Source organism: Dama dama, chromosome 23 (genome assembly GCF_033118175.1).
Source record: "Dama dama isolate Ldn47 chromosome 23, ASM3311817v1, whole genome shotgun sequence".
Lineage (NCBI taxonomy): Eukaryota > Metazoa > Chordata > Mammalia > Artiodactyla > Cervidae > Dama > Dama dama.
In genome coordinates this window covers 43684838-43707959 of record NC_083703.1, presented here as the reverse complement: position 1 = coordinate 43707959, position 23122 = coordinate 43684838, and the positions used below count along the sequence as shown (strand labels likewise).

Sequence of the window (23122 nt, the reverse complement as noted above, 5' to 3'; positions counted from 1 at the left end):
GGGGTGTGGATTTGGGGCATAGTAAGGCATTCAATCAAATCCCTTATGACTATACAGTGGAAGTGAGAAATAAATTTAAGAGACTTGATTTGATAGACAGAGAGCCTGATGAACTATGAATTGAGGTTCATGACATTGTACAGGAGACAGGGATCAAGACTATCCCCATGGAAAAGAAATGCAAAAAGGCAAAATGGTTGTCTGAGAAAGCCTTACAAATAGCTGTGAAAAGAAGAGAAGCAAAAAGCAAAGGAGAAAAGGAAAGATATTCCCATTTGAATGCAGAGTTCAACTACTACAGCTCAATTCCAGAAAAAATAAATGACCCAGTCAAAAAACGGGTCAAAGAACTAAACAGACATTTCTCCAAAGAAGACATACAGATGGCTAACAAACACATGAAAAGATGCTCAAAATCACTCATTATTAGAGACATGCAAATCAAAACCGCAATGAGGTACCATTACACGACAGTCAGGATGGCTGCTATCCAAAAGTCTACAAGCAATAAATGCTGGAGAGGGTGTGGAGAAAAGGGAACCCTCTTACACTGTTGGTGGGAATGCAAACTAGTACAGCCGCTATGGAGAACAGTGTGGAGAGTCCTTAAAAAACTGGAAATAGAACTGCCATATGACCCAGCAATCCCACTCCTGGGCATACACACTGAGGAAAACAGATCTGAAAGAGACACATACACCCCAATGCTCATCGCAGCACTGTTTATAATAGCCAGGACATGGAAGCAGTCTAGATGCCCATCAGCAGACGAATGGATAAGGAAGCTGTGGTACATATACACCATGGAATATTACTCAGCCATTAAAAAGAATTCATTTGAATCAGTTCTAATGAGATGGATGAAATCGGAGCCCATTATACAGAGGGAAGTAAGCCAGAAAGATAAAGATCAATACAGTATACTAACGCATATATATGGAAATTAAAAAGATGGCAATGATAACCCTATATGCAAAACAGAAAAAGAGACACAGATGTACAGAATAGACTTTTGGACTTTGTGGGAGAAGGCAAGGGTGGGATGTTCTGAGAGAACAGCATCGAAACATGTATATCATCAAGGGTGAAACAGATCACCAGCCCAGGTTGGATGCATGAGACAAGTGCTCAGGGCTGGTGCACTGGGAAGCCCCAGAGGGATGGGGTAGGGAGGGAGGCAGGAGGGGGGAATCGGGATGGGGAACACATGTAAATTCATGGCTGATTCATGTCAATGTATGGCAAAAACCACTACAGTATTGTAAAGTAAATAGCCTCCAACCAATAAAAATAAATGGAAAAAAACAAAGAAACAAAGAACATCCAGGAGAGACAAGAAAGCCTTCCTCAGTGATCAATGCAAAGAAATAGAGGAAAACGACAGAATGGGAAAGACTAGAGACTCTTCAAGAAAATTAGAGATACCAAGGGAACATTTTGTGCAAAGATGGGTTCGATAAAGGACAGAAATAGTATGGACCTACAGAAGCAGAAGATATTAAGAAGAGGTGGCAAGAATACACAGAAGAACTTTACAAAAAAGATCTTCATGACCTAGATAATCACAATGGTGTGATCACTCACCTAGAGCCAGACATCCTGGAATGTGTGGGCCTTAGAAAGCATCACTACAAACAAAGCTAGTGGATGTGATGGAATTCCAGTTAAGCTATTTCACATCCTGAAAAATGATGCTGTGAAAGTGCTGCCCTCAATATGCCAGCAAATTTGGAAAATTCAGCAGTGGCCACAGGCCTGGAAAAAGTCAGTTTTCATTCCAATCCCAAAGAAAGGCAATCCCAAAGAATGCTCAAACTACCGCACAATTGCACTTTTCTCACAAGCTAGTAAAGTAATGCTCAAAATTCTCCAAGCCAGGTTTCAGCAACGTGAACCATGAACTTCCAGATGTTCAAGCTGGTTTTAGAAAAGGCAGAGGAAGCAGAGATCAAATAGCCAACATCAGCTGGATCATCGAAAAAGCAAGAGAGTTCCAGAAAAACATCTATTTCTGCTTTATTGACTATGCGAAAGCCTTCAACTGTGTGAATCACAATAAACTGTGGGAAATTCTGAAAGAGACGGGAATACCAGACCACCTGACCTGCCTCTTGAGAAACCTGTATGCATGTCAGGAAGTAACAGTTAGAACTGGACATAGAACAACAGACTGGTTCCAAATAGGAAAAGGAGTATACAGTCAAGGCTGTATATTGTCACCCTGCTTATTTAACTTATATGCAGAGTACATCATGAGAAATGCTGGGCTGGAAGAAGCACAAGCTGGAATCAAGATTGCCGGGAGAAATATCAATAACCTCAGCTATGCAGATGACACCACCCTTATGGCAGAAAGTGAAGAGGAACTAAAAAGCCTCTTGATGAAAGTGAAAGAGGAGAGTGGAAAAAGTTGGCTTAAAGCTCGACATTCAGAAAACTAAGATCATGGCATCTGGTCCCATCACTTCATGGCAAATAGGTGGGGAAACAGTGTCAGACTTTATTTTGAGGAGCTCCAAAATCACTGCAGATGGTGATTGCAGCCATGAAATTAAAAGACACTTACTCCTTGGAAGGAAAGTTATGACCAACCTAGACAGAGTATTAGAAAGCAGAGACATTACTTTGCCAGCAAAGGTCCGTCTGGTCAAGGCTATGGTTGTTCCAGTGGTCATGTATGGATGTGAGAGTTGGACTGTGAGGAAAGCTGAGTGCTGAAAAATTGATGCTTTTGAACTATGGTGTTGGAGAAGACTCTTGAGAGTCCCTTGGACTGCAAGGAGATCCAACCAGTCCATCCTAAAGGAGATCAGTCCTGGGTGTTCATTGGAAGGACTGATGCTGAAGCTGAAACTCCAATACTTTGGCCACCTGATGCGAAGAGCTGACTCATTGGAATTATTGGTCTATTACCCTGATGCTGGGAGGGATTGGGGGCAGGAGAAGAAGTGGATGACAGAGGATGAGATGGCTGGATGGCATCACCGACTCGATGGGCATGAGTGTGAGTAAACTCTGGGAGTTGGTGATGGACAGGGAGGCCTGGCGTGCTGCAATTCATGGGGTCACAAAGAGTCGGACAAGACTAAGCGACTGAACTGACCTGAACTGAACTGAAAGCATTCAAAAACAATCATATATTTCCCAGAATCAGAAAGCCACTCATGGGCCAGGTAAGTTGTTGACTCAGAAATGAACTGAGTTTCCCTTAGTTTTCTGTTGGGCTGACCCCAGGACCAGGCACATGCCATGTCTGCTAGTAAAGGACAATCAGGATGTGGTTCAAATCTGCCAACAGTGGGTGTACTGTGCTTGTCCAAGTACCCAGTCATGAACACACAGAAGAAGAGAGAGAAAAGGCATACAATAAAGAAAGGTGAAACAACTAAGCTAAAAAAAGAGAGAGAGAGAGAAAGAGAGAGAGAGGAAAAAAGAGAGAAAACATGAGCCATGAAACTGTTTTTGTTACTGTTTAGTCGCTAAGTCAAGATACCTCTACTGTGACCCCATGGACCCCACAGGTTTCTCTGTCCGTGGTATTCTCCAGGCAAGAATACTGAAGTAGGCTGCCATTTCCTTTTCCAGTGGATCTTCCTGGATCAGGAATGCAACCCATATCTCCTGCACTGTCAGGCAGATTCTTTACCACTGCCCTACCTGAAAAGCCTGATCCATGAACATTGGGGTGCACGTGTCTCTTTCAGATCTGGTTTCCTCAGTGTGTATGCCCAGAAGTGGGATTGCTGGGTCATATGGCAGTTCTATTTCCAGTTTTTTAAGAAATCTCCACACTGTTTTCCATAGCGGCTGTACTAGTTTGCATTCCCACCAACAGTGTAAGAGGGTTCCCTTTTCTCCACACCCTCTCCAGCATTTATTGCTTGTAGACTTTTGGATAGCAGCCATCCTGACTGGCGTGTAATGGTACCTCATTGTGGTTTTGATTTGCATTTCTCTAATAATGAGTGATGTTGAGCATCTTTTCATGTGTTTGTTAGCCATCTGTATGTCTTCTTTGGAGAAATGTCTGTTTAGTTCTTTGGCCCATTTTTTGATTGGGTCATTTATTTTTCTGGAATTGAGCTTCAGGAGTTGCTTGTATATTTTTGAGATTAATCCTTTGTCTGTTTCTTCATTTGCTATTATTTTCTCCCAATCTGAGGGCTGTCTTTTCACCTTACTTCACTGTTTATAATAGCCAGGACATGGAAGCAACCTAGATGCCCATCAGAAGATGAATGGATAAGGAAGCTGTGGTACATATACACCATGGAATATTACTCAGCCATTAAAAAGAATTCATTTGAACCAGTCCTAATGAGATGGATGAAGCTGGAGCCCCTTATACAGAGTGAAGTAAGCCAGAAAGATAAAGAACATTACAGCATACTATCACATATATATGGAATTTAGAAAGGTGATAACGATAACCCTATATGCAGAACAGAAAAAGAGACACAGAAATACAGAACAGACTTTTGAACTTTGTGGGAGAATGTGAGGGTGGGATATTTCAAAAGAACAGCATGTATACTATCTATGGTGAAACAAATCACCAGCCCAGGTGGGATGCACGAGACAGGTGCTCCGGCCTGGTGCACTGGGAAGACCCAGAGGAATCGGGTGGAGAGGGAGGTGGGAGGGGGGATCGGGATTGGGAATACATGTAAATCCATGGCTGATTCATATCAATGTATGACAAAACCCACTGGAAAATAATAATAATAATAATAATAATAATAATAAAAAGATAAAAAAAATTAAAAAATAAAGAAAGAAAGAAAGATAGATAGAAAAGAAATCGGCACCGCCTCTTCCTGACCAATCACAGGAACCACACTTAGTGCACAGTGAGTGTCACACACTGTCCTGGGGAGGAGCTCGAGGGGGGCAAGAGTATACTGAGCTCAGCTCCCACAGATGCACCTTAGGGGGTCCCATCTCCTGAAAACACACGACACAAGCAGGAAGGCTCCTCCACACCAAGGCTGTAAAGAACCATCCCCATGGAGCTGGGTGGGAAGGGAAGAGAAGCCATCAGATCAGGACTGAGCCCACAGGAGTGCCCCCAGACGAGGAGGAGGAACAGGGGCTCACAGGTCCTCCCTGGAGAGACCTGTGCACACCACACACTGGGCACTGCAGCCCTGGGACGACCCCAGGAGGTCACAGCCCCGCAGCTACTGTGAATCCAGGTGGACCCACAGGAGGCCTGGGAACCTGACTCCTCTCCTGAGACATGCACCCACTCTTGCTCCTGGAACAGGCTGAGGAGGCGGCTGGACGTTGTCCAGGACTCAGCCAGATTACTGGGCAGCCCGTGTGCCCCCCGGCCCACAGATGCCCCCTCAGTGCCTCTGGATTCAGTTTATTCCCCCAAGGGTGAGGGCCGCCCATGCTGGGCAGAGTGGGCAGTGTGGGATACAGAGTCGGCTCAGACCAGCAGGCCGTCTGGACAGGCCAGGGTCGCCATCGACTATCAGAGAGAGGCCCAAGGAGCAATGTTCTGGAAATATCCTTCTCCATTTCCCTCACAGTAAAGTCCTTTAAAAACGTATGTGACAAGGACCCCCTGCCCCACCAGCTGTCTGACTTGTCTTCAGCTCCTGTCTCCCCACCTCACTAAACTCCACCCACATCAGCCAACTTGCTGGCCCTTAAATATTCCAAGAACGCTCTTCCTTCCTGGCAAAAGCGTTTTCTGTTCCAGAGAAATCCAGGAACCACTGTCTCTATCTTCAAGGCTGTTTTGTAGAAATGAAAATTTGTGTGGGATGAAGGGTAGTTGGTGTCTCTGCCTAATAGATGTACAGAAATGCAAGACGTTATGCAGAACTATCTCAACAGACACATACTCATTTCTAACAGCTAAATTCTCCTGCTACCATTCACAGTCTCATTCTCCACGAGACTAATGACTCAAGAATTTATTTCACTTATTGGCATTTCTTGATGAAACAATGTCTTTCTAAAGAATGTTCAACAAAGTTTTGCTGAATGACCAATGAACGAACTCAAAATATGTAAGGATTCATCAAAATGCTAAGCATGGGCAGACGATTAAGAAATTACATAAATGAGTAAAATGTACTGCTTTACAGGAAGCAAAATACAGCAACATTTTTTAAAAATCTCTCTTTTAGCTTACCGAGATGCTTATGCTAAGTTTCAAAAGAAGTATACAACCTATCGATTGAAATTTATTTGTCTTTGTAAGTAAACAAATGTGCATATTTGTATAGGAAAATCACAAGGTAAATATTTCAAAAGTAAGTATTTTTAAATGGGTAAACATAACTGATCTTTATTTTTATCTGGTCCCTTCTATTTTCCAAATTTTGTATAATTTGGAGGTATTACTTTAATGGTCAGAAGCAAGAGTTCTTACTTGAAGTCTTTATTGTTTCATGAACTTTTTATTTTTCAAAAAAGAAAGGCAAGCTTTCAAAAGTTCAGACACTTCATTTAAGTACCTCCACCAAGTACAAAAGTCTTCACCACCCTAGACGCAAGAAATTCTCAAAGAATCTCAGTGAGACTTCAGTCAATATTCTTCAGAGAATGGATACTCAGGGTGACCAACACCACTGGAAGAGAAGGAGGAAGATTTACTTATTAAATCAGTCATGTTGTCATAGAGCATTATTCTATGATGTGGTCAGGATGGGCTAAAACTCTCAATCTACAAACACATCCCTCCTTCTCCCCTGACAAGCACACATGCAGGTGTCTGCTCCATGTGCACACTGCACCTGCACGTCCAATCCCAACATTCACATGTAACATTCACTTCACAGTGACAGGTAGTTTGACTCAGGTTACAATTTATATGAGACCACAAGACCTGGCAGTAACTGTAGCAATCATTTCAGACACAGGTGAAACTTCTGCCCCTAGATGATGAAAAGGTGCACAGTGAACAAATTAGCTGCTTTTTTTCATACATCCATGGATAAGCAAATGAGCACTCCAAAAATCCATAGTGCCTGGAACTTGTCATCTATTGGAGAGCTACCACAAGCTCCTGAATAATCATATAGCTCAAAGTGGGATTATTGCTTTCTTAATTTATAATGTATTAAAACACTTGTTACTCAGCAATTAGTACTACTGCTGTTTTTCTTTTTTTCCATGTTTTCATTTTTCTTTCTGAATTTGTCCTTTTCAATTCATTAAATAGTGCACTCTGAGCAATTCCAAGTGCCAGGAGCTGTGCTGCTGAACTGAGCCCACAAAGATGAGTAAGTCTAGGCATTCACAGCCTAATGAAGAAGAACACAGAATTATACTTAAGCACCCCTAAGTACAGAAAAATAACCTGCCACCTTTTCTCTTTTAACATGGCTTTTCTCAGAAGCATGATACTGCTTTACAAACAATAGGGAGAGTTTTGAGATCCTTTATTAGAAACAAAATCTTCATTTTAGCAATAATTTATATTCCATTCTCTCTAAACTCCCTTCCAACTTCTCCCTGTTTGATCAATCATCTGTCTCTTCAGTCTTGACATCTTCCTGCAGTAATTAGGCAGCTGGAATCCCATGTTAGTGACTAAGTCAAAGTACAGGAGGTAGGGACTCCGAAGTGGATGGATCACTGATGAACAAATACAACACAGGTGTGAGGTGTGAGTCTTTACTCAAGAAAGCAGAAGACCCAGATGATCTTACCTGGGTGTGTCCTGCTAAGGACACAGCAGTCACTCACTGGAGGGTCAGTTAGGCTCATGATCTACTGGTAATTCAGCTTTGTGAGATAACAAGGATGAGGATGTGGGAGTTACAACAGGGGAAAAAGGCCAATTAAGAGACCAATTTGAAAGAAATGGATGATGTTTTGGAGAAAAATGCAAAATCCACCAGACACTTAGGGGACAGGGTGGAAGCAGGCCCCCTGTGACTTTGTAGCACAGATGCACATTGGGTTTCATGGGACCATCCTTCATAAAAAATATCAACAATACATTTTGTAATTTTATTAGGCATAATATGAATGTCTTCTTCCCAGGTTGCTCAGTGGTTAAGGATCCACCTGCCAAGCAGGAGACCTGGGTTCAATCCGTAGGGCCACAGGATCCATTGGAGAAGGCAACAGTAATCCACTCCAGTATTATTGCCTGGGAAATCCCAAGAACAGAGGAGCCTGTTGGGCTATAGAGCATGGGAGGGTAGAGAGTCATACAGGACTTAGAGATTAAACAAAAACAACAAAACATGAATGTAATGCCTGATGGATTCATTATTATATATTTATTATAAATATAATTATTTTCCCCTGATGTAAAAAGAATTAAAGATGAAATAAGTTCACAAGTCCCTGAAAGAATACTGGGCTGCAGACACTGTGCCATCTGTTTCCTGATTCTCTCGGCCCTGAGAGGAGGTACACCAGGCATAGGGATCAGGGGCACAAAGCAGTGAATTCACTATGATGTGAACTCGGGATTTTATTGATGCACTGTTCTGGGTTCCAATCACATTTCTGTTGGTCAAAGATGAACCCCTAGAGGAAAACTCTGGTGTGAGGTCTGCAGGAAGCCCCTGGTTTACTCCTATGCTGGAAATCAGGACTGTCTTCCAAGAATTTAGCTTTAAAAAGTTTAGTTCCCCTACTGAACCACCTGCTACAGAAAGTAACATATGTGTGAAACATCTGCAAGTCACTTACGGTAGAAATTCATAGTATCGTCTATTTCTGTTGAGGCCATCAATTGCTTTCATATCTTCTGGACTCAGTTCAAAGTCAAACACCTGGAAGAAAGGAAAGAACCACATTAACTCCCCCAAGAACTGGCATCTCCCTGGGGACTGGAGGACTTTCCTACCAGATGGAGACAAGAAGAGGGGACAGGGAAGCCTTGTCTGTCCTCAGCTTCCAGGTGAACAAGCCTGGGAGCCTCTGCTGAGTTCTCACCTCTCCTTCCCACACCCTCTCCTTCTCTGTCCATCTCACAAATGTTACAGTGCATCAGTCCCTTATCCTTCTAGGTGGATCACTTGAAAAAACAAACAAATTAAAATCTTCTTTTACCAAGCATGTTTGTTGGACACTCCTGACTCGATACTGAACCTGAGCTAACATTAGACTGATTAACTCTCCCCAACATGCCCTAAGAGTATCAGCATTCAGCTGAAGCAGTGTCAGAAGAAGGCTCCTCCATGAAAGCCTATTCAAGAATCTGATATCAAACTTACTCATTACCTATAATTGAATCTAAAAAGCTTTATGTAAATGCATTTGTGGAGAAAATTATGAAAAGTGTTTAAGACATTAGAGAACACCTAAATAATTAAAAATTCATATCATAATTTTGAAACAGAAAGCTCAATTTTATCAAGAAATTCATTTTCTCCAAAGTGATGTAGTGTTTCAGTGCAACATGATCCAAAGACTTAAACACATATTATTTTGTGGAATTCAGTAAAGTGATACTAAGTTTGAAATAAGAAATACCTAGTCAAGAGCATTCAAGATAGCCTTTAAGAAGAAGAATATACCATGCTGAGAAGCAGCACTTATTTTATACTTTTGTAACAGAGTACAGAAAACTGTATAGTTAAATAGGCCAGAAATGTATTTATGAACATTTGATATATGACAGAGTTGGCAGTGAAAATCTGCGGAAAATGTGAACACTTAGATTTCCATTTAAATAAATATATATATATATACAGGTAATCATTTTATATCATATTAGAAAATCAGTTCCAGGTGTATTTCAGAGCCGAATTTGAAAGCAAACACAAAAACAATTTTTCAGGGGACCATATAATTGACCCTTCACTTGGCCTGACCCATAACTTACATTGGGCAGTTAAATTTGCCAGAAGAAATGGTGAGTTAATTCTGAGCCTAGACATGAAGAGGATTTTTTTCTACTCCCTAGCTTGGGATCATAATTGGGAAATTAAAAGACACTTGCTCCTTGGAAGAAAAGCTATGATAAACCTAGACAGCATATTAAAAATCAGAGACATCACTTTTCTGACAAAGGTCCCTCTAGTCAAAGCTATGGTTTTTCCAGTAGTCATGTATGGATGTGAGAGTTGGACTCTAAAGAAAGCTGAGTGCTGAATAATTGATGTTTTTGAACTGTGGTGTTGGAAAAGGCTCTTGAGAGTCTCTTGGACTGCAAGGAGGTAAAACCAGTCAATCGTAAAGGAAATCATTCCTGGAAGGAATGGAAGAATCCTTCCATTCTTTGGAAGGACTAATGCTGAAGCTAAACTCCAATACTTTGGCCACCTGATGCAAAGAGCTGACTCATTAGAAAAGACCCTGATGCTGGAAAAGATTGAAGGCAGGAGGAGGGGAGGACAGAGGATGAGATGGTTGGATGGCATCACTGACTTGATGGACATGAATTTGAGTAAACTCTGGGAGTTGGTGATGGACAGGGAAGCCTGGCATCCTGCAATCCATGGGGGTGCAAAGAGTCAGACCTGACTGAGTAACTGAACTGACTGACTTGCTTGGGATCATAGGGCTGTGCTGAGATAGTTGTCACAGTGTAGCCAAATATATATGAATATATATATATATATACACACACACACACACACACAGAGAGAGAGAGAGAGAAGCGTGCAGGCTCCTCTGACAAGAGTCACTTCCACCTGGTAAAGCACTGAACTGCAAATGAACAAAAATGCCAAGCCTACAGGACAACAGCTTAGCTGAGTGCTGGCTAACACTGTGGATTGTCAAACATTGTGGACTGTCAAATCACAGACTCAAGAGATGCAAAAATGATCTCTGCATTAAATCCTAAAACTGGGAACAGCTTCCTGTACAGCTATGCTAAGGGTACAATAATGGTCTCCTACACAGAAATCAAAACACAGACAGCTTAGCAATAATAGGCACAGTCTAGAACAGGAACTCTGCAACAGCAGAAACTCAAGGAGATTAAGTGTGTGAAGTGAAACCTTACAGGATTCATGGAAATACAAAATAAATCCAATATTACTAGAGCTAATCAGTGAATATCATAAAGTTGCAGGATATAAAATTAACACACAGAAATCCCTTGCACTACTGTACACTAACAATGAGAAAACAGAAAGAGAAATTAAGGAAACAATTCCATTCACCATTGCAAAGAAAAGAATCAAATACTTAGAAATAAATCTACCTATAGAAGCAAAAACCTATATATAGAAAACTATAAAACACTGATGAAAGAAATCAAAGACGACACAAATAGATGGAGAAATACACCAAGTTCGTGTACTGGAAGAATCAATGTAGTGAAAATGAGTATACTACCCAAAGCAATCTATAGATTCAGTGCAATCCCTATCAAGCTACCAATGGTATTTTTCAGAGAACTAGAACAAATAATTTCACAATTTGTATGGAAACACAAAAAACCTCGAATAGCCAAACAATCTTGAGAAAGAATAATGGAACTGGAGGAATCAACCTGCCTGACTTCAGGCTATACTACAAAGCTACAGTCATTAAGACAGTATGGTACTGGCACAAAGACAAAAATCTAGATCAATGGGACAAAATAGAAAGCCCAGACATAAATCCATGCACCTATGGACACCTTATCTTTGACAAAGGAGGCAAGAATATACAATGGAGAAAAGACAATCTCTTTAACAAGTGGTGTTGGAGAAACTCGTCAACCACTTGTAAAAGAACAAAACTAGAACACTTTCTAACACCATACACAAAAGTAAACTCAAAATGGATTAAAGATCTAAATGTAAGGCCAGAAACTATAAAAATCCTAGAGGAAAACATAGGCAAAACACTCTCTGACATAAATCACAGCAGGATCCTCTATGACCCACCTCCCAGAGTAATGGAAATAAAAGCAAAAATAAACAAATGGACCTAATTAAACATAAAAGTTTTTGAACAATGTAGGAAACTCTAAGCAAGGTGAAAAGACACCCTTCAGAATGGGAAAAGATAATAGCAAATGAAGCAACTGACAAATAATTAATCTCAAAGATATAAGCAGCTCATGCAGCTCAATTCCCAAAAAATAAACAACCAAATTTAAAAAATGGGGCCAAAGAACTAAACAGACATTTCTCCAAAGGCATACAGATGGCTACCAAACACATGGAAAGATGCTCAATATCACTCATTACCCCCAAACACATGGAAAGATGCTCAACATCACTCATTATCAGAGAAATGCAAATCAAAACCACAATGACGTACCATCTTACGCTGGTCAGAATGGCTGCTATCAAAAAGTCTACAAACAACAAAAAAGCTGGAGAGGGTGTAGAGAAAAGGGAACCCTCTCACACTGTTGGTGGGAATGCAAACTAGTATAGCCACTATGGAGAACAGAGTGGAGATTCCTTAGAATAACAGAAATACAACTGCCATATGACCCAGCAATCCCACTGCTGGGCATACACATTGAGGAAATCAGAATTGAAAGAGACATGTTTTCCCCAGTGTTCATTGCAGCACTGTTTACAAGAGGCAGAACATGGAGGCAACCTAGATGTCCATCGGCGGAAGAATGGACAAGAAAGTTGTGGTACATATACACAATGGAATATTACTCGGCTATTAAAGGGAATGCATTTGAATCATTTCTAATGAGGTGGATGAAACTGGAGCCTATTATACAGAGTGAAGTAAGTCAGAAAGAAAAACACCAATACAGTATACTAACGCATATATATGGAATTTAGAAAGATGGTAACAATGACTCCATATGTGAGACAGCAAAAGAGAAACAGATGTAAAGAACAGTCTTTTGGACTCTGTGGGAGAATGTGAGGGTGGGGTGACTTGAGAGAATAGCAATGAAGCATGTATAGTGTCATATGTGAAACAGATCGCCAGTCCAGGTTCAATGCATGAGACAGGGTGCTCAGGGCTGGTGCATTGGGGTTACCCTGAGGGATGGGATGGGGAGAGAGGTGGGAGGGGAGTTCAGGATGGGAAACGCATGTACACCCATGGCTGATTCATGTCAAGGTATGGCAAAAACCACTACAATATTATAAAGCAATTAACCTCCAACTAAAATAAATAAATTAATTTAATTTAAAAAAGGAGGTTAGAGATCACTGCCATAAATGTGTGCCCCCAAATTCACATCTTGATGGTGTTAGAAAAGGAGTTTTTAAGAGGTGATCGGGACATGATTGTGCAGCCCTCATGAATGATATTTTAAAAATATCATATAAGAGCCTTGGGACAGCTCTGTGGCCCTTCCACCATGTTAAGGTACAAGGAGAAGCCTCTGACCTGGAAGAAGACCCTCCCCTGACCACACGGGCAACCTGACCTCAGACCTCCAGCTTTAGAACTGTGAGGAACAAATTTCACTTTTTTCTCAGTCACTCAGTCTGTAGTATTTTGTTAAAACACACAAAACAGTCTAAAAAAAAATCACTTAATGCAATTTCATCAATTGAAAACAAAGACAATAAAATATCACTTGTACAACGTGACAGAATAAATTGGAGACATAGCACTGGAGTTAAAAATCTCTGCTCTCTGTCCAGCCATAACTCTCTCCAGCCATGCCAACTCTCCTGTTGTCACATCAGGTGGAGAAAACCACCAGGAATACACACAAGGCTTTCATGAATGGGAAAGAACAAGTAACTCATCTTGACTCAAGGAAAGTCTTGAGAGATGGACATAGAATGACCCTCGTGAAGGATATTCCTTAGGACCCCTCTGCCAACAGCCCTGCTCATCATCACCTGCATGTTCTCTTTGACCCGCTTCTTGTTGAAACTCTTGGTCAGAACCACAACCCCACGTTGTATTTGGTAGCGAAGGGCAACTAGAGCTGGGGTTTGCTTGTGCTTTTGGGCAATGGCAGAGAGAACTGGGTCCTCCAAGAGAATGGGGTGGTTCAGGTTCACCCTGGAAGGAAATTCAGAAATTCTGAGGAGCTGAGACTCATTTGTCTCAGCTTCCCAAACAGACCAGAAAGGTCGACTGTAGACAGGGCTTCTCAAACTGTGGTCCATGGACCAATAGCGTCAGCACCACTTGGGATCTTGTAAGAAATACAAATTCCATGGCTTAGATGAAGACAAACTGAATCAGGACCTCAAATGTGTAACCTCCCATTCTGTGTTTACAGGGCTCTGCAGGTGATTCGGATGCATTATTGAGTTGAGACCAGGACTGCCAAATTCACGGATTATTCTTTAAATCCGAGAGGTTGTTTTTCTTCTATTATCAACAGCATGAATAGAGAAACAAAATTTAAAAAAAAAAAAAAAAAAACAGGGATCTTTTTTAAATTTCACTTTTCTAAGGTACTAATTGAGACATCTCAAAATAAGACACATTATTTCATCATTATTCTACTATAAATGTTTACAAAAATGGTTCATCAAAATTTTTTCTATCATGATTGATCTATGAGTTACATATTATTATCCTAATTTTAGACATAAGATAAGAGGCTTGGAACATCTATTTTTAGAAATGTGTTCCTTGGTTAATAAATAAGTAAATCATGACATAATGTGTCTCTGGTCTCAATTGGGGGACTATATGTAGATTTTAATGCAGACATTTATTACTGATGAATCAACAAGCTCATACATGTGGAAAAACAGGTTGGGTGATGGGATTACAAAAGAGGAGAATTCATTCCATCCCTCCCCGCTCTCCCCGCTGCCTATGAGAGCGATCTGAGTACCATAAAATGTAAACTATTTCATCAAAAATTGAATTTCAGGGAAAATTCCAGTTGTCTTCAATAGGATTCAGTACCATTCTTTTACTCGTTGGGATCCCAGAGCACCAAAGGCAACAAGAACAATATCATGTGACTTGCAGAAGTCCAACAGTTTGCTCTGATTGAGATAAGGGTGACATTCCACCTATAGAAGGCCCAAAGAGAACAGTGTCAGATTATATGCAAAGGTAATATTAACAGGACAGAGAAATATTAAAAGGTTAAAAAATGCTGAGGGAAAAACTATAACATTAACTGGAAACTTGAAATATTAACAGCAAGACTGAAATAGAGAAAAGTGTGTTTATATACTTAATTTTATGATGGAAATGGATGGAAGAACAAGTCCAAGATTGAGTAATCAAAATATGGACTCTACATCTGAGTAAAAGTTTCAGAGTAAATATTTCATCTACTGTTAGTATTACCATGAACCTTTAACTTCGCCCTCTAACCTAGACAGTTTTCATCATCCCCAGCACATTCTTTTCTACTGTGCTCCCTGTTGAAGGTCCATAAAGGATGAGACCACCAAGACTAAGGATTTAGCCATCAAGTTCATTTCAGTCACTCAGTCGTGTCCGACTCTTTGCGACCCAATGAATTGCAGCAGGCCAGGCCTCCCTGTCCATCACCAACTCTGGAGTTTACTCAAACTCATGTCCATCGAGTCAGTGATGCCATCCAGCCATCACATCCTCTGTCGTCCCCTTCTCTTGCCCCCAATCCCTCCCAGCATCAGGGTCCATTCCAATGAGTCAACTCTTCACATGAGGTGGCCAAAGTATTGGAGTTTCAGCATCAGTCCTTCCAATGAACACCCAGGACTGATCTCCTTTAGGATGGACTGGTTGGATCTCCTTGCAGTCCAAGGGACTCTCAAGAGTCTTCTCCAACACCACAGTTCAAAAGCACCAATTCTTCGGTGCTCAGCTTTGTCACAGTCCAACTCTCACACCCATACATGACCACTGAAAAAACCATACCCTTGACTAGACGGACCTTTGTTGGCAAAGTAATGTCTCTGCTTTTTAATATGCTGTCTAGGTTGGTCATAACTTTCCTTCCAAGGAGTAAGCGTCTTGTAATTTCATGGCTGCAATCACCATCTGCAGTGATTTTGGAGCCCAAAAAAGTGAAGTCTGATACTGTTTCCACTGTGTCCCCATCTGTTTCCCATGAAGTGATGGGACCAAATGCCACGATCTTAGTTTTCTGAATGTTGAGCTTTAAGCCAACACTTTCACTCTCCTCTTTCACGTTCATCAAGAGGCTTTTTAGTTGATCTTCACTTTCTGCCATAAGGGTGGTGTCATCTGCATATCTGAGGTTATTGATATTTCTCCTGGCAATCTTGATACCAACTTGTGCTTCTTCCAGCCCAGTGTTTCTCATGATGTACCCTGCATATAAGTTAAATAAGCAGGGTGACAATATACAGCCTTGTCGTACTCCTTTTCCTATTTGGAACCAGTCTGTTGCTCCATGTCCAGTTCTAACTGTTGCTTCATGACCTGAATACAGGTTTCTCAAGAGGTGGGTCAGGTGGTCTTGTTTCCCTTCTCTTTTAGAATTTTCCACAGTTTATTGTGATCAAAACTCCACACAAATTCTTAAGCCAGTCTTACATGATTTGTCTTTTTTATTTACTTCCCATTCCATCTTTTCATGGTTTTCCTTCCTATACATGTTTTGCTACAAGGCACTTTCCAGTCCAATTTCTGTTCATGCTTTCATCTCAGAAAAAATGCCCCTGGGTTCTACCCACAATTTACCTGGAAGCTTTCCCCACCTTTTCCACCCAAATTTATCAGACAAGGGATACCATTCTGGGTTCTAGTCACACCATCCAGACAGAGGGTCTGTGCTCTAGAATCTTCTGTCCACAAAGGTTGGATGAACAGGAGGGGAGGACAGACAGATATCAGGCTCCAGGGCAAGAAGGAGGTTCTGAGAGCAGGAGGAAGAGGAGCCGAGCAGCTCACCTGGTTACAGACGGGCTTGTACTTGAGCCCCGGCTTGTTCAGGATCTTCTCCAGCTGCTTGTGGTTGAAGTTGGACACCCCGATGGATTTGGCCAGCCCTGCATCCTTGCATTTCTCCAGGGCCTGGGAGGGAGGGGTGGTGAAAAATTACATGGAATGATAGAGCAAGAATAAATGCTGAAAAACATCGGTAATCACCATCATCCATCAAGAATTAGCATTGATTATCAAGAAGACAACAGTGGAAAAAGTCATGACACAAGAAGAATTACTGTCTCCTTAGAAAAAACCCTAGAGAAGACATATCACATGGAAGGAAAGAGATACCTGTCTGCACTGTCCCATATTCTACTCCTTCGTTCCTCTCTGTGAACATTTCGGCAATGGTTTCCTCCCCACAACCTCAACATCACCTCCCTTAGATTCATGAACTGCTGAGTCTGATGGTCCACAGCCCATTCTTACAGGTGGAGGAAATGAAAGAGGTTGCCCCTCTCCTGGCTCCTCCCTGGTTCTCTCCTCCCTGGACTCACCTCCCAAGTAAGACAGAGATCCACTGAGTCAAATATCAGTTTTCCATTTTCATCTTTTGGAAATAATTCCTCCCCTGGCTGGAACAAAAGCAGACATTTTAGAGATGTCACAAAACAATTTCCCAATATTTATCCAGGCTGACAGGCATCAGGAATTAAACATCCATGAGTTAGGTTTACAACTTTCTAGATACTAATATCTGCAAAGTGATTTGTCTATGGAGTTGTAAGCAGTGTCTTTAGGAGAGAGGCTTATTCTTATCTCCTATACTTAATATATGTTGTAATAAATATAATTTTTCTAGGTCCTAAAAGTGACTCACAGTGATTTCTGTGATATTTGTCTGTTACTTGTACTTCTCTATTTTGAAATGTCTCTCTTGAGCTAGAACTGGTAGTAAGTTACATGGGCTTCATTTCCAGCATAAATATTGCAATCACTTTCTTTTCCCCCTGAGGATCAGATGCCCTAGGGCAGGCATATGAACCAGCAAGGCTCAAGTTAGTTGGATATGGAATGTGGAAAATCCAGACAAGCTCTCAAATTCGTGACCATGAGCCTTGAACTGCCCTGAAGCCATATTTGCCACCAATGGAAAATGTTCAGTAAACATAAAGCATACCATGAGTAACGCCATGATAAGGGATAGAAATTAGGAGACGTTTCCAAAAAGTTCTAAAACTCCTAAAATCTGTCTGTGACTGGGACTTGCCATCTACATAGTCCACTAAGCGATTTTGCATCAGATGACTTGAGTTGATTTCTATAACTTGAAATCAAGAATTCTAAGTAAACTGTTCTTATTGGCTAAGTGCAATCTACAAACATCATCCTGAAGACAGGCAAGAGGGTAGGCAAGGTCTTCTAAGTCCCTATAAAGGTATGAGGTTTAGATGCACCCAGAGGGAGCACCACCAAATCTGCTCAACTTAAAAGTGTGAAAGACAAGATAAACTCATCATGTTCAATGTAAGGCAGTGTCATGCTCACCATGGCTGCACCAAACTCTTGGTTCATGAATACCCAGAGACTCACAGTCATAACGAGGACTGTGTGCAGAACTGGCTTATTTCCCAAGCTTTTCAGGCAGAATAACTCAGATTATTTAACACCTTTCCCTGGGAGTCTTGTAAGGGATTCAAAGAAACTCAGTTAAAAAAATGATCACAAATGATTATTTGGGAGATTCTACTCTACTGTAACCACCCCTACAACCTACTAAGAAAAATCTTCATTCAACCGTCCAAGCAAGTTGATGCACATTCTAACACAAGATACAAAATTATGTGATCACACAAAGTTCTAACCTTCAGAGCCACTGGAATATGAATAATATAGAGATCAACATAGTCCAGTTGAAGAGTTTTCAGTGATTTTTCCAAGGCTGGTTGGACCAACTCTGGTCGAAGGGAAGTTAACCAAAGCTGCAAGAGGTTAAAGAATGGAAGTTGTATCAATAACACTTTAGGTAACTTTTTTTCTGTACCACTTGGCTTGTGGGATATTGCTTCCTTGACCAAGGATAGATCTTGGCTCATGGCATTAAATCACCAAGTCTTAACCACTGAACCACCAGGGAACTCTAATACTTCAGGAATGTATGTAAGAATAGTTCACTAAACAATCTTTCACCAAACAATGATCCTATTAATTAACTGTCACCTGGGCAAATCACTTGCACACATGTGCACACACTCAACACACAGCACCTTTGAGGTGTAGAATATGTCTTCTCTCTTCACAGTGCCATCTGCAATCTTGCTTCGAATGGCCTGGCCAACTTGCTCTTCATTTTGGTACACATGAGCACAGTCGATATGGCGGAACCCAACCTCTATAGCGAATTTGGTGATTTCCAGAGCTTCCCTCTTAGCAGCCTACATAAGCAACAAGGTAAAATTTGAATATCTACATGACCAAGAGATTGCTAAGGAGCAAGATTTATCTTCCTAAGAATCAACATTTCTTTGTGCTTTTGGTTCATTCTGTAAGTGTTGTGATGAACTCATGGCAGTTTCTCTGAATGTTCCTGGCCAGTGATTAAATGGGCACCAAGGAACCCTTCAATCCCAGATGGCCAGTGGCTGATCACAGGCCTCAGAGGACCCCAAGACAACCTCCAGGTTCAGTGATCTGCTGGAAGACCCAAAGGACTCGCATAAAGTTATAGTCATGGATAAGATTTATACTGTGAGCTGTTTGAAGCAAAATCAATGAAGGTGTAAAATGCCTGGCAAAAGGATCAAGAACCATGTGAAAACTTCCAAGACTTTTGTCTCCCAGTGAAGCCACACAGAATACACCAAATAAAAAGCATATATGTTGAATAAAGTGATGTTTTCATATAAGTATACATTGCTAATGATTACCACAATCGACCTAGGCAACAGATCCATCACCTCACACACTTAAATTTAAGGTATGTTTGTAAGAAAATTTAAGGTCTAGACTCTATAAAATCTCAAGTTATAGCCCATTGTCTTTAACTATAGTCACCGTGCTACACATCAGGTGTTCAGACTTATTCATCTTAGGACTGATAGTCTGTACCCTTGACCAACATCTTTTCATTTTTCCTAGACTTGTCCCCAGTTTCTGGTCACCATACCCTACTCTTTCTTCTATGAGTTCCACTTTTTTAGATTCCACCTATAAGGAGATCATACAGTCCTTGTCTTTCTGTTTATGGCTTATTACACTTAGCTTAATGTTCTCCCAGTTCATCTGTGTGGTTGGAAATGACAGGATTAATTTTGTTTTTAATATTGAATAATATTCCATTTCTTTTTATGTGATTCAGACTCATTCCTGTTTCAAGGAGGTAGATAGTTGGTGTAGCTTCTCTCTGTTAGGGTTAGTCCTGGATTTTCTTAAATGCTTGGGTATTTGTGTGTATACCAAGGAATGAACCCAATGAGCTTCAGTAACAGTCTGGACTCTTCCCTCCCCTCACCCCAATTTGTACTACAAAGTACTGGCTTCTGTTTCCAAAATGTGTCTAATTATTTCCATCAGTTTTATAGATGAAAACTATGAGGCTCAAAGTTTAAGGACCAGTCCATTGTCACAACTACATACTATAAACACAAGATGGATAGCAAATTTTCTGGTTACAGCATAGAGACTTGTCCACTAGCTCCTCTTTTATATCCCAGCGCTGGAAACAATACTTAAATAAAACCACATTATGAAACACAAAGATACATTACAAAACCTGGCCTGTAAGATTGCATCTTATCACCTCAAATGATACTATAGTTCCCATCAGAAGAAGTTTCCAAGCAGAAACAGAAGCACAGGGCAAAACACAGATGGAGTGTTTCTGCCCTGGCACCTATTAGGTACCCCACAGTAGAAAAACAGTTTTCTCCCATTATTTTTCAAACACCTCATCTTTAGGACCTTCCACCTAAAAACTTCTCTGGGTCATATCTTTTTGGAAGGAAGAAAGAGTTCTTGAACTAATAAAATCTACAGAGAAACCCCACCATTGCAGTCACCCTTAAAGCAAAGCAGCTGACAGTGTTCTCCAGCCGAGCCTCACCTCTTCTGCCAAGCTGGAAAAGAGACGGAAACTGGAGGGGAACCCAGAGTAATCTGCAGGTGAGCAAAGCCTCAGACCCTGATGCAGAGTGGAGACTGGATGCTCTCTCCCCTTTCACAGGGTGTGGTTCTAGCCTGATTAGTGGAACCACATGACCCTCACAGAGTCACACAGGAGCTCAGTGCTTGACAACCCAAGTCTCTTCTGCTGTCACATCCACTACTATTTATATCTCAACCCACAACCAGTACTGTTACCTCTGGAGGTGCATAGGTTCCAAATCCAAGGACAGGAATGAAGTGGCCATCATTAAGCTTCACCTTCTGGCTTTTGGGATCCATTGTCTGTTGTTCCTCTGAGAAAGCAGATTGATTTTTTCTTCTGCCTTCAGAGGTTATAAATAACAAAAAGATAACACTCCAGCTGCACTGTCCAATGTTTACTGATGCATTGTAGGAGAAGTGTGATTAAACTAATGCCCAAGGAGTCAGAGAGTTACCTTGTTTGATTTTTTTTTATCAATATAATCTAAAGTATTATATAAAGTGAGATTGACTGAGCAATTAATGACCATTAGTTAAACTAGAAATTTCCACACACCAATCTTTTTTATTTTCTATTATAGGCCCAATCTCAATCAAACATAAACTGAAACAACTATCTTACAGTACAAACAGCACACTTACAACATGTCACAAAATGTAAAAGTGATAACAGCATTTTTGAAAATTTTATCCCTTAATAAAGAATCAAAACTTCAAATGAAAGTAAATTTTCCTTTTTACATTTCCCACCAGCAAAATTATTTTGCTTTACAGACCTGACAGTGGTGAAATCTTGAACAGGATACCTAAACCAGACATTTTGGCAAAGCGTTTATTGGAAGTTAATTATTAACAGCTTTAGGATACCATGTGCAGTGTGCAAAGAGACTCTGAGTGTTTCTGTGTTGTACTTAGTTATATAACTCTTAGAGTACACTTACTTTCCGGTGGCCCTAGTGATAAAGAACCTGCCTGCCAATGCAGGAGATGTAAAGTTTTGATCACTGGGTTCGATCCCTGGGTTGGGAAGATCCTCTGAAGGAGAGCATGGCAACCCACTCCAGTATTCTTGCCTGGAGAATCCCATGAACAGATGAGCCTGGCGGGCTACAGTCCATGGGGTTGCAAAGAGTCAGATGGGACTAAAACAACTTAGCACACACCCAGAGTACTCTCATGATGTAACTGATACATACTTTACATAATTTACTAACTTGTTCAACATTATTCACAAAAGAAAACCCTATAAACTACATGTGTGTTAGTCGCTCAGTCATGTCCGACTCTTTGCGACTCCATGGGGTGTGTAGCCCACCAGGCTCCTCCATCCATGGGATTTTCCAGGTAAGAATTCTGGAGTGGCTTGCCATTTCCTTCACCAGAGGATCTTCCTGACCCAGGCATTGAACCTGAGTCTCCTGCATAAACTACATAAATTATAACAAACTTGGAAAGAGTAAGGGAAATCATGATGCACTGATATATGGGGGTGTGGTGAAGTTAAATAAAATTTAACAAATACAGTGATGTCAGCAAAATGGTGGACTAGGAGGACTGAACTCTCCCATGGAAAGGCAAGAAAAGAAAGAGAAAGCAGCTGAAAAACCTCCTAAGATCTCTGGAAAACAGTCAAAGATCTACACCAACAAAGTGAACACACAATTAGGAAAAATCCAGAACAGAATGGTAGGAAATTTCATCGTGTATTACTTACCTATACCCTCTGCCTGCCTGGGACAGTGCAGTCTTGATCAGTCCCCAGTTGTCTCCCTCAATCCAGAGTGATCAAAGAAAACCAATTGTGCAATGTTCCAAGCAGCTTGGGGGCTGCCTGGGGACTGGTGTCTGTTCTACTTAACTCTAAGCTTAACCTGAAGGGCAGCTGGAATGGCTATTGCAGCTGCAGGGGATTGATATATATATATATATCACATGGAGCCAAGGACAAAGGAATAAGGGTGGAGACATAGACTAGACCATGTATTGATAAAACCCTGAGTAGAACTGGGGTGTGGATTTGGGAGCCATAGGGCATTCAAAAACAATCATAAATTCACCAGACTCAGAATGCCACCCACGGGCCAGGCAAGATGCTGACTCAGAAATGAAGTGAGTCACCCTTAGCTTTCCTGTTGGGGTGAAACAAGGACAAAGAGAATGCCAGGCAAATTAGTGAAAGCCAGTCAGGACAAGGAACAAGATCTACCAAGAGTGAGTATTTGCCTGCTGTTTCAGGTAGCCAATTATGAACACACACATATATACACACACACAGGAACACACACACATCAGGATGGAGCAGGGAGGCCAGACGGCCCCGAGA

At 41.1% G+C, this 23122-nt stretch overlaps 1 protein-coding gene across 7 annotated transcripts; it reads right to left on the bottom strand.

Moving 5' to 3' along the window:
• Window positions 1-6305: 6305 nt before the first annotated feature.
• Window positions 6306-22694, bottom strand: LOC133044369 (dihydrodiol dehydrogenase 3-like). Of its 7 annotated transcripts, none has more exons than XM_061125759.1 (10): window positions 22514-22694; window positions 21013-21110; window positions 18921-19088; window positions 18519-18635; window positions 17211-17288; window positions 16678-16800; window positions 14728-14837; window positions 13698-13863; window positions 8668-8750; window positions 6313-6587 (listed from the first exon to the last, which is right to left on the bottom strand). In XM_061125759.1, exons 2-10 carry the CDS (start codon window positions 21094-21096, stop codon window positions 6545-6547), a joined length of 972 nt encoding a protein of 323 aa, XP_060981742.1. In that variant the 5' UTR covers window positions 21097-21110; window positions 22514-22694; the 3' UTR covers window positions 6313-6544. The 7 variants fall into 7 exon arrangements, 6 of the variants coding, with proteins under 6 accessions (XP_060981745.1, XP_060981744.1, XP_060981746.1 ...); XM_061125760.1 differs by lacking the exon at window positions 22514-22694 and adding an exon at window positions 21576-21604; XM_061125758.1 differs by having other exon boundaries at window positions 6316-6587; window positions 21013-21140.
• Window positions 22695-23122: the final 428 nt, after the last annotated feature.